The sequence below is a fragment of the Arachis ipaensis genome, chromosome B08, assembly GCF_000816755.2.
Source record: "Arachis ipaensis cultivar K30076 chromosome B08, Araip1.1, whole genome shotgun sequence".
Lineage (NCBI taxonomy): Eukaryota > Viridiplantae > Streptophyta > Magnoliopsida > Fabales > Fabaceae > Arachis > Arachis ipaensis.
The window spans coordinates 46,903,005-46,915,620 of NC_029792.2; the positions used below are offsets into that span (position 1 = coordinate 46,903,005).

Consider the following 12,616-nt stretch of genomic DNA (forward strand, 5'->3'; position numbering starts at 1 on the left):
AGCATGAACACCCAGTTCTTTGGACACACTTTGAAGCAGACACCAAGGGAGAGTGTGCCTTTAGATCATTTGGTTCCCCCTCTAACCGGAACTGCTGCCCCTGCTACATCTGATTTTTCCCTTTATAATAGTTCTCAACCTTCCACTTTGGAGAGAAGAAGTTCCTATAAATCCAACAGAGAAACTAGGAGAAGAGATAATGGATCTATCCACAAGTCACCAATTGAGTCTACTGATCATAAGGTTGCTAGCTCTTCCTCTTCGAGTGTGGTATCAAAGGATGCATTTTCGGGACAGAAGGTTTACTTGTTTTACTTTGATATTGAACTGGCATACATTTTATAAACTCATTAAATCAAATCTCTGATTATGATCTTAAACTGTTCCTGCAGTTAATGAATAATGAGTATTCTACGTTGGAGGAAGAAACTTCAAGAAAGTCCTGCTCTGATGGCTTCGGAGTTCATGTCAATGGACAGGATGCATCAAGAAATGTAGTCTACGAGGGTCGTAACTATCAGAGTCAATATGGAAATGCATTTGTACCAAGAAACAACCATGGACACTCAAATGTGTCAAGTGCGGTAAACAATAATGAAGATGTAGAAGAATTTGAAAAAGGCAACGCTACTAACAAAGGAAACATAGTTAGAGGAGGAAATTGTCATTCTGAAGAAGCAGCACAATATGATTGCTCTTCTGACATGATAATGAAAGGAAGTGTGAAGGCCAAAAAGATGTCACATATTTCTAAGACCAAATCTTCTAAATCACCAAAGTCAAAATCACCGAAGTCAACATCAAAGACATCAACAGATTTTTGTTGTTCAGAAAGAGAAGGAAAAGTTGCAGATGAACAAAGTTAGTTCTACCTATTTATTGCATTAGTGTAGATGATATATATAATCCGAGTTTGTTTATTATTCAACGATAAGGTAACTGCCATTTTGTTACCTTGATTCTGTTGTAACAACAAAAATCTGTGTTCATTATACAGAAACCATTGAAAACAAAGATGCCATCCCTCTGCATGGTGGCAACGGGGCTGCAAGCACTGGAATTATGAAAATGATGGGTTTGAGGAAATCATCAAAACCAACTGTAATGGTCTCCCCTGAAGGTAGTGGTGCAAGCTGTAAGAAGATAAAGAAGATGAAGGTTAGTTTTATATAACGAATGCAATTTTTCCCTTTTTCTGCTAGTTAGAGACTGATGCCTGTACTAACTTTCTAATATATTGATTATGTCTCAGATGTTGTTTCCTTATGAGGAATTTGTAAAGATTTTTCAGAGTGAAATCTTTGGCATATGCCCCAGGGGCCTGTTGAATTGTGGGAACAGGTAATACTGGAATGACACTCTTAATATTTTGGGATTGTGATAAAAAAGTATAAAGAAATTCGGTAAGTAAATATATGTTTCAAAATGAGCTTTGATTTCCTTCGAGGACAGCTTTATGGGGAAATTTTGGTTTAGACCTATTTCAGTATATTTTGTGGAGTTGATATTTCTTTTTTAATCTTTTTATTTTGCAGTTGCTATGCGAATGCTGTCTTGCAGTGCTTGACTTCTACGAAGCCTCTTGTTGTCTATTTGCTTTATAGATCACATTCAAAAGCCTGTATTTTCCATTCTCTCTCCATCTTTTCACTAAAAAAAGAATGTTAAGACTCAATATTCTCTCAAGTCGTTTATTTGAACTTTGTCTGTTTTCCTTTAATGTTAGGTTGTGCTAAAGATTGGTGTCTCATGTGTGAACTGGAGCAGCACATTATAATTTTGAGAGAAAATGGAGATCCTCTATCTCCTAGTAGGATACTTTGGCACATGCGGAGTATAAATTGCCACATGGGTGATGGAAGTCAGGAAGATGCTCATGAATTTTTAAGGTCTGAGTTTGCCTTGCTAATTTGTTTTAATATTTGGTTTAAATGAGTGTTTGGTTCCTATAAAATTTTCTTTTGGTTTTGGTCTGGTAAAATTTAAAAGATTTTGGTTTTAGTCCCTGCCGTTATTTTGCTCCATTAAGTGTTGATGTAGCAGACTAAATGGTGACCTGACAAGCTGAAATGTTGACGTGGCAAGACGTGTTACATCAGTATTTAATCCACTATATCAGCACTTAATGAAACAAGCTACTGTCAGTAATTAAAACCAAAACCTTTTAAATTTTACTGGATTAAAACCAAAAGAAAATTTTATAGAGATCAAAACCAAAAATCTATTTTATGAGGACTAAACTTATTTAAGCCTTATTATTTTTCTATGGATTCTAAGGTTTCATCTGTGGCTATCTTTTAACTTTCAAAACTTAGTTTCATGTATATTTAGTTTATTGTTGTAATTTTCTCTTTTTATAAAGAAGTCTTACAGTGTCCTGAAACTTATGCTTAGCTAATATTTGATAAAATGTCATATATAGGCTTCTTATTGCGTCAATGCAATCTATATGCTTGGAGGGACTTGGTGGTGAGAAAAAGGTTGATCCTAGACTACAAGAAACAACTTTCATACAACATACGTTTGGTGGCCGTCTTCAATCCAAGGTGTGTATCACGTGTTTCATTTATCTTTGACCACAAGTTTTCCGTTGTAATGAACTATTTGTTGCCTTTTATCCTTAATTTTGCATGTTTAATGCAATACTGAAATTTTATGTCTACAGGTTAAATGTCTGAATTGTAACCATGAATCAGAAAGGTATGAGAATATTATGGACCTAACCTTGGAGATATTGGGTTGGGTTGAGTCACTGGAAGATGCCCTGACTCAATTTACTTCCCCTGAAGATTTGGATGGTGAAAATATGTACAGATGTGGAAGGTCTGAAGCTATTGTCCATCTGTCAGAGTTACTCGTGATTTAGTTTGTTAATTTTAGTTTTGGTTGAAAAATGAGGAAAAGAGAAAATCAAAGAGCTTTTTATTTAGATATTTACTATTACTGAAGATGCTCACCTTTCTCTACACATTTTGAACCAGTTGCACTGCATATGTTCGAGCTAGAAAGAAACTGAGCGTACATGAAGCTCCGAACATCCTAACTATTGTGTTGAAGCGATTTCAGGTATCAAATTGTTCTTGTAATGTAAGCATGTCCATGTAGATATTTTGATTGTGTTTCAATTTTCAAATTGCTTCAATCTTCATATATTGACTCATTGGAATTTATTATTTCTGGCTTTGAATCATCAGGAAGGAAGATATGGCAAAATTAACAAGTACATAACATTTCCTGAAATGCTCGATATGATACCTTTCATGACTGGGATGGGTGATGTTCCCCCACTCTATATGCTTTATGCTGTTGTCGTACACCTGGACACACTGAATGCATCTTTCTCTGGACATTACATTTCGTATGTGAAAGATCTGCAAGGCAATTGGTTCAGGATTGATGATAGCGAGGTAAATATATTGTTTAGTTTGCAATATTTGCATGAAACATACACTTTACTGCATATACCTTTTCTCCCCTTAACAATTTGTATTAAGACCTTAACACATTTGTGACTAGATGGTGCTATCGAAAGCTGTCTCTGTTGAAATATTGATAATTTTGTATAGAAAAGCTTCATTCATTGTGGTTTAGGGTTTGCACTTCCATGATTGGTAAATTAAAGAAGGGTTTATCTATCATGTGACCTAAGGGCACATGTTAAGATTACAAAATAAGAAAGTTCCATTGAAAATATAAAAAATTTAAGTTTTCAATGCATTGTTTTGTATTCATTAAATGAAAACATTTAAAACTTTCCACTAGTGGTAAGCTTATCATATGTCCTTAGGACACATGTTAGCTAAACCCATTAAAGAATAATTACTCTGTCAAAATTGGGGTTTTCATATATTTTTTAGTTGGGTGCTGAAGTGAAGAATAGTTTTTCATATTTGAAGAGTTTCATTTTGATATGACAAACTGTTGATTAGATTCAAGACAAACTTTAAAGAGTAAGACCTATTAAAAAGCATTATTGTGGCTCTTTGCTTTGAATTTCTTAACTATAATTATACATTCACACTTTAAAGACGACTTTATTAATTATGCACTTTTACTGATAGCAAAGTTAATGTTTATTGCTTACATGCAGAACAGTATCTCTTGCCTTCTGTTTGTGTCATGTTTTCAAAGTTGTGTTGCTAAACAGAAAATATATAGTTTAGATATTGTTTTTAGATTCTGAGATTTTACTCTATTAACAGGTTCAGCCAGTGCTAATTAACCAGGTGATGTCAGAAGGTGCATATATCTTATTCTACATGAGGTAGAGATTTAGCTGATACTACTGTTATAATTTTGTTTCCTTTGTCCATGATTATAGTGAAACTTAGTAGGTCATGAGTAAATTATTTTGATAATATTTTAGCATTCTAATACTGCATTTAATTATAGATTTTTTTTTATTATGATCAACTAATGTAAGTTCGTTATAAAAATAAATGTTTTGAATTTCAATGTATACTTCATCAATAAGTCTGATCCTTATTTTTCACTAGTCGTTTTGTCAAACTCCAATCTTTGGTCAAGCTTATATATATAGTCACTGTTTTATAGATCTTGTCCGCGCCCGCCAGTTGAACTTTCCGGGAAAAACATGCAGCAATCGGTTCCCAACTATTCAAAACACTGCCCGGTAGAACCACAGAAGCCTTCCAAGTCCGGACATAGCAGAAACAACAGCCAATTTGTCGTCCCTGAACCTTTGGTCGATACCAGAGCAGATGTTGCCCCTCGACAAATCAACTCTGCCAATGGCTTCCTCAGAAGAAGCACCAGCAGAAATGTCCTGCCAGTAACACAAACTTATTTCGAAAACATCAGGCACGAGTTCTCGGATGCAGCGTCTAGTGACTGGTCCCTTTTCACAAGCTCAGACGAGGCATCTTTCACGACGGAGAGCACTAGGGACTCCTTCAGTACGGTAGATTACAGTGATAACATGGATCCATTGGCATCCATCTTCAACTTCACCCCGAAAAACTCCTACAGGAAATTTTCGAATAGTCGGCCACTTACCAGGTTCGTCCCCGAAAAGGGTCATACTGAGAGAGTAGAGAGAATTGATCAGTCTCATAATAAGGCCATGAATTCATCAATTGAACACCATCCACCAAATGGTAATTGCAGCATGTATGTATACTATGGACGTAGTAACCCTGTGTGTGATAATATTACAAGGACTTGAAACTCAGTTTGAATTCTTTCTGGGAATTCTAACTGGATGAAATTGATGATGATTTAGTTGTTGTAGCAAGTGCTTTTTGCCTCAAAGTTTTCAATATTTTGTTGATTGAGGCATATAGCTCTTAAGGCACAGGTGTAATTTTTACTTTAAGTTTATTGATAATTGTAAAGATGACAGCAATGTTCCTTTGGTTATCTGTTAATCCATCATAGGCTTTTCCTAATTTTGAGCACACCTCTTTTTAGTTGCAACTTGCATGTAGAGTAGGATATAAATTTTACTATTCAAATTTGTTCATGAAAGATACTTTAAATTTTAAGAGTTGTGTAATCAAAATCTTTCTTTCAGATGACTATTCACGTGGTCAAAATAAAAGATAGTTATCTTTGCTAATATGATGTTATGTGATTGAATGTACGTGTAAAATGGTTTTACACTGACAGTGTATTAAAATTAAATTATTTTTATTAGTTTTCGAAAGATCTTGTTAATCATAGTAGTTTCTAAAAAATATAATTGTAAGTCAAATTTATCCTTCTGTGAATTAGATAATGATATATCACATTAACTAGCATGTGACATAATAGCATGGTAGGTTAATATTGTGTTACAAAATTATTGGTCGACCAATAATAATTATAAACTTGTCAATTGATCATTTTGTAACATGGGCATTAATTTGTCTTTCTATCATGCAATGTGCATTTAATATGATATATCATTATTTAACTTACAAAAGAACCAACTTGATTTACAGTTGTATCTATAAAATTCTGAGAGTCAATTTGAAAAAAAAAAGGTAAAGTACTATTTTAGTCTTTAATATTTGGACTAAATCCTAATTTAATTCCTAACGTTTTAAATGTCCTGTTTTTGTCTTAAAAAATTTTAAACAAGTTTAATGTTGTCCTACTCTTAAATTTGACACAAATAGTTAATGGAATGAGTGACATAGACGTTAATAACGTTACTAGTTAAGTCATATCTTCTTTTATATCTTAGAAAAAAAAATTCAAAATCTTATTGTAACACTTTTTTTTCCTTAATTTTCTTTATACACAATTCCAAATCTTAACAATCAATCATCATCGCTTCAAAATCAAAGAAAAAACTTTTATATTAGTGATCGTTGGTGGATCAATTTTACTTTGCATACTAAAATCGAATGTCATTGACTTTTCAATATTCGAATTGATTATATCAAATTTAATGGTGGGATAACATTGAATCTGCTTAAAAATTTTTTGGAATTGAAATAGGACGTTTAAAAATTGAGATTGAAATAAGATATTTAAAATGTTAGGAACTAAATTAGCATTCCGCCCAAATGTTGAGACCTAAAATAAAACTTTACCCAAAAATAAATTATCTTAGGGATAAATTTGAGTAACCTATAAATACAAATGGGGTTAACAAGAACCAGATGTGAAAGAAAAAACGTGTGAAATAAAAATGTGAAAAATCAATGTTAGGGACTTGGGGTGTACATAAAACCTAACATTGCAAAGGAATATACTTTTTTTCACAAAATTTCTGGTGGCGTTTCCTTTTATTGTAATCTTGTTTGAACACTAACACTAACCATTTCATACGGGTTATGGTTCTTTCTACACCATTTCTTGATACCAGAGACATGTATTTGAGATTACTGATTAAAGAAAGTGATGCTTTTTACTCTAACCAACACTTTTGTTTGATTCTGATTTTATTTGTCATCGTTGAATTATGGTATCTTGGTTCTATTATCTTCTACGGATAGGAAGCTTGTCATGAAATTTGTTGCATACACGTCGTCTCTAAAAATCGATGCCGTAATATGTGTTGCTTAAGAAACCCATGCAACTTCCACTTGTGTTAGGCGACAAAATTTAATGTTTATTATTGGTCTGATGAAAATCATGAAGTTATGGGTAAAAAATTTGGAATTCTAGATTCCTTCGGATCAACATCCTGGCCCCAAAAACTTAGTTAGCAATGTAATAAGGATCCAAAGCAAAATGGCCCTGCAGGAAATCATTGGGTTTAGTATTGGACAGTTGTTAGTTCCAAAGCTTTGGTTACAATTTACAATGATATATTGCTTGATTGCTTTGGACAGGCGCCACATTCAAATTGTGTTACTCTTAAAACATTGCAATAAATGGGAAATGGCTTGAAGCCTGTTGGATCTCTAGGACAAGCAAAGTTAGATCAATGAGAAATGTAGTATCCTTTTTTATTTTTATTTTTAATGATTTTGTAAAAATTTTAAAAATAAAAATAGCAAATATCATTTTCTTGTTTTTATTTGTCTTTTTGCAATATGCTTCTAACAATCTTAGAAACAAATATTAAAAAAATAAATAAAAGCTAAACGATATTGAACCCAAATTAAGATATATATTTTTTTAATTTTTGTAAAAAATATGGATTAAACGACCTTTTAAAGTGACATCACATTTTACCCGTAAAAACGAACGAGATGTCAAAACTTTAACGTCTAGTCTCATGTGTCAATTTTATTACAAAAATAAAAAAAAACGTTGAGTATTATCGAAAAAACGGATAAAATCCGATGGTACAATATTTACCATCAAATTTTATAACGGTATTTATCCAACAGAATAAACTTTGCTGATAATATATTACCGGCGGATATTTTGCATTTGACAATAATTTCCGTCAAATGTAGCAACGAAATATAGATAGTAAGAAAATGGAATCTATTGAACATTACTGTCGAAAATTTTTCGATGGTAACGTTGGCACCGAATCATACGCCTGCCTGTGTGCCATTTTACCGGCGGATTAATCCGACATAATACCGATGAAAATATTTTTATATTTTTTTTTTGAAAAATGACTGGGCTGTTACCGTCGGTATATTCCGATGGTAGTCTTTTTTATTTTTTTAATAATCTTTTTCTGTCCATCTATAAGGTACCCTGATAATTAATAATTGAAATAATGCTTTAAATTTAGTGTGAAATATCAAACATACAAAGTAAAAATACAGAATGATGGTAATTAAAATATCTGAAACAATGCTAATTATATTACATTCTTCTTAAAGTTTGGTAAAGAAATACATATCATAGAACTATTCTTCCGAGATAGTTTCTTGATCATCGAACTCGTCTTTCTCTTCTTTCTCGCCATCGACCCCATTTTCTTCTTAAAGATTGTCTTCCTCTGGTGGTAGTGCGTCGTCATCTATTCCAAGGTCAATGATGTCATCGTTCGTAACAACCGATCTAAGGGTGATAAACTCACCGGTATCAACCACTATTTTCGAAGGAGTAGAATCATCAATCTAGTAATGTTCTTGACCCTCTGTCCTATCATCAAACTCGATATGGCCTCTTAGCTTAGTCTCAACCACAACCACACAACTACACTTGCATGAACTCGAGTAAGGCAAATAGTACACCTGTCGTGCATTTTGAGGTACAATAAAATGATCGTAATGCCTATATTTCCTGATTACATTAACTTCAGTGATATTGTAACCCTTGTACTTTTGTGTTCCTTGTCGCGAACTTGATTCATACCATTCACATTTAAACACACACACCTTGTACGCAATGCGACAGTAATACTCTAATTCAATTATGTTGTGCAACACACCAAACCAATCAGAATGACCCCGCCTGAATCCCCAAAAATCCAAACTCCGACATTATCTGTCAACCACTGTAAGATATGGAACGGATATTTATTAACATTGTATATCGGGTAGCTAATGCCCTCATTCATTGGGCCACAACTAAGTACAACTAGTTCTAAATCTGTTGTGTCAGTTAGATGCACGCTGACTGATGAGCGGATAATTTATACGCTTTTTGGCATTGTTTTTAGGTAGTTTTTAGTATATTTTAGTTACTTTTTATTATATTTTTATTAGTTTTTATGCAAAAATCACATTTCTGGACTTTACTATGATTTTTTATATTTTTCTGTAATTTCAGGTATTTTCTGATTGAAATTGAGGGACCTGAGCAAAAATCTGATTCAGAGGCTAAGAAAGGACTGCAGATGCTGTTGAATTCTAACCCTCCTGCACTCGAAGTAGATTTTCTGGAGCTACAGAAGCCTAATTGGTGCGCTATCAATTGCGTTGGAAAGTAGATATCTTGGGCTTTCCAGAAATATATAATAGTTCATACTTTACCCGAGATTTGATGGTCCAAACAGGCGTTAAATGCCAGCCAGAGACCCGTTTTTGGCGTAAAACGCCAGAACTGGCACACTTCTTGGCGTTAAACGCCCATTTTGGCACCCAGGGTGGCGTTTAACTCCAATTTGAGGCATATGCACGTGAAAGCTTGAAAGCTCAGCCCAAACACTCATCAAGTGGGCCCTGGAAGTGAAATTCTCCACTATCTACACCTAGTTACTCATTTTCTGTAAACCTAAGTTACTAGTTTAGTATAAAAACTACTTTTAAAGATTCATTTAGCAACTCATGACATTTTACATTTCATATTGTATCTTCTACGGCATGAGTCTCTAAACCCCATAGGTGGGGGGGTGAGGAGCTCTGCTATGTCTCAATGGATTAATGCAATTACTACTGTTTTCTATTCAATCACGCTTGATTCTATTCTAAAATACTCACTTGTACTTCAATATAGAGAATGTGATGATCCGTGATACTTATCATCATTCTCAAATCTATGAACGCGTGCTTGACAACCACTCCCGTTCTACCTGAGCTCAACGTAGTCATTGGGCGACAGCTTGAGTGCGTATCTCTTGGGTCTCTGATCCACGGACCAAGTCCGTGAGATCAGAACCTTCGTGGTAGAGGCTAGAACCAATTGGCAGCATTCCTGGGATCCAGAAAGTCTAAACCTTGTCTGTGGTATTCCGAGTAGGATCTGGGAAGGGATGACTGTGACGAGCTTCAAACTCACGAATGTTGGGCGCAGTGACAATATGCAAAAGGATAGAGAGATCCTATTCTGACACTAGTGAGAATCGACAGATGATTAGCCGTGCGGTAGCTGTACCTGGTATTTTTCATCCGAGACGAGAAATCCGACAGTTGATTAGCCGTGCAGAAACCATGCCTGGTATTTTTCATCCGAGAGGATCATACAGCTTGCCATTGAAGGAAGCCATGCGTGTTTGGAGAAGAAGACAGTAGGAAAGCAGAGATTCAGACGACAGAGTATCTCCGGAACCTCAACCTGATCCTCATTACTGAATCACAAGTATCATTTATTTCATGTTATTTACCTTTCATAAACAAAATCATTTTTATCATTAATCTCCTGACCAAGATTTACAAGATAACCATAGCTTGCTTCAAGCCGACAATCTCCGTGGGATCGACCCTTACTCACGTAAGGTATTACTTGGACGACCCAGTGCACTTGCTGGTTAGTTGTGCGGAGTTGTGAAAAGTGTGATCACAATTTTGTGCACCAAGTTTTTGGCGCCGTTGCCGGGGATTGTTCGAGTTTGGAAAACTGACGGTTCATCTTGTTGCTTAGATTAGAAAAAATTTATCTTTTTGGTTTAGAGTCACTAAATTTGAGTCTTTTATTTTCTTTTCAAAAATCTTATTTTTTTCTTTATTAATCTTTAATTTTCCTTTGAGTCTTCTGTTTGAGTTTAGTTTCATGTTTTAAGTTTGGTGTCAATTGCATGTTTTTATTTTCCTTCAATTTTTCGAATTGTGTGTTCTTTTTATTCTTCATATTTTCGAGTTTTATGTTCCTAGTTCTTTCTTGATCTTCAAGTTGTTCTTGTTTATTTTCCTTGTTTGATCTTTAGTTTTTCTTGTTTTTTGTCTTTCTTTATTTTTCTTGTGCATTTTCGAATTATTAGTGTCCAAAGTATAAAAATTTTTAAGTTTGGTATCCTTTGTATTTTTATTTTCCTAAAGAATTCCAAAAAATTTTTCTTGGTGTTCATCTTGACCTTCAAAGTGTTCTTGGTATTCATCTTGACATTCAAAGTTTTCTTGTTTGTTTTCTTTGTTCTGATCTAAAAATTCTAAATTTGGTGTCCTTTTATTGTTTTTTTCTCTTTCCTCATTAAATTAAAAAAGAATATATCTTTTCTCTTTATTTTAATTGAATTTTCGAAATTTACAAAAAAAAAAAACAAAATTTCAGATTTTTATTTTTAAATTTTATCTTATCTTATCTTAGTTTTAAATTTCAAAATTCAAATCTTTTTCAAAAAATCATATCTTTTTCAAAATCTTATCTTATCTTATTTCAAATTCGAATTTCAAATTTCAATTAAATTCCAAAATTCAAAATTCAAATTTCAAAATTTAAATTTAAAATTTTAAAAATCAAACCTTTTCAAAATTTATATCTTTTTCAAATCTTTATCTTATATTGTTGACTTTTCAAAATTCAAAATTTAATTTTCAAATTTAAAAATTTAAATTTTAAAACTTTTTAATTTAAAAAAGTTATTTTCTCTTAAATTCCTTATCTTCTCTTACCTAACTTATCTTATCTTTTCTAATCTCAAATCTTAAAATCAAATCTTTTTCAAAACAAATTCTTTTTCAATTTTATTTTTATATTTTTCGAAAATCTTTTATAAAATTTTTCAAAATCTTTTTCTTTTTCTTTATAATTTTTGAATTACTTGTCCTATTTTATTATTTTGATTGAAAAATTTTAAGTTTGGTGTTTCCTTGTTAAGAAAGTTTTAATCTTTAAAATTTTAAAATCATATCTTTTTCAAATCTTTTCTTTTAATTATTTTCTTACAAGTATCTTTAATTTTAAGACATCTTTTTCAAAACTTCCTAACCACTTTCTCTCTCTTCATTTTTTCGAAAATCCTCACCCATAATTTTTCAAATCTTTTTAATTAATTAATTATTTTAGTTTTCAAATTTCTTTTAATTTTTGAACTTTTATTCGATTTTTCATTTATTTTATTTTATTTTATTTTCTTTTTAATTTTGGTATTCAAAAAAAAAGAGAGAGAATACAATTTTTATTTACAATTCACATCATCTCCCTTTCTCCATCATGGACCTAAATAGAAATGAACAGTCCAGAAGGACTCTGGGGTCATATGCTAACCCCACTGCTGCTTCATATGGAGTAGTATCTGTATACCCCCTATCAGAGCCAGCAATTTTGAGCTAAACCCTCAGCTCATTATCATAGTGCAGCAAAATTGTCAGTATTCCGGTCTTCCACAGGAAGAACCTACTGAGCTTCTGGCACAATTCTTACAAATTGCTGACACAGTACGTGATAAGGAAGTAGATCAGGATGTCTACAGATTATTACTGTTTCCATTTGCTGTAAAAGATCAAGCTAAGAGGTGGTTAAATAACCAACCCACAGCAAGCATAAGAACATGAAAACAGTTATCAGACAAATTTCTGAATCAATATTTCCCTCCAAAAAGGATGACACAGCTAAGACTGGATATCCAATGCTTTAAACAAGAGGAGAATGAATCCCT

At 33.0% G+C, this 12,616-nt stretch overlaps 1 protein-coding gene and 1 long non-coding RNA gene across 2 annotated transcripts in view; one reads left to right on the plus strand and one right to left on the minus strand.

Moving 5' to 3' along the window:
• The window catches only part of LOC107613114 (ubiquitin carboxyl-terminal hydrolase 15), a gene marked incomplete in the record, with an annotated part of 7,564 nt that extends 2,147 nt beyond the window's left edge, over positions 1-5,417 (plus strand). The window contains 12 exon segments of the mRNA XM_021109425.1: positions 1-300; positions 393-861; positions 998-1,158; positions 1,253-1,341; positions 1,536-1,621; positions 1,727-1,889; positions 2,423-2,546; positions 2,666-2,823; positions 2,982-3,066; positions 3,195-3,407; positions 4,203-4,264; positions 4,555-5,417. Of these exon segments, the coding sequence (XP_020965084.1) occupies positions 1-300; positions 393-861; positions 998-1,158; positions 1,253-1,341; positions 1,536-1,621; positions 1,727-1,889; positions 2,423-2,546; positions 2,666-2,823; positions 2,982-3,066; positions 3,195-3,407; positions 4,203-4,264; positions 4,555-5,185 (2,541 nt within the window).
• LOC110265889 overlaps positions 1-10,650 on the minus strand; it is a 10,884-nt gene extending 234 nt beyond the window's left edge. Inside the window, exons 1-2 of the long non-coding RNA XR_002352414.1 lie at positions 10,640-10,650; positions 8,328-8,338 (exon numbers count right to left, since the gene is read on the minus strand). This is a non-coding gene — a long non-coding RNA (uncharacterized LOC110265889). The remainder of the gene's footprint in view (positions 1-8,327; positions 8,339-10,639) is intronic.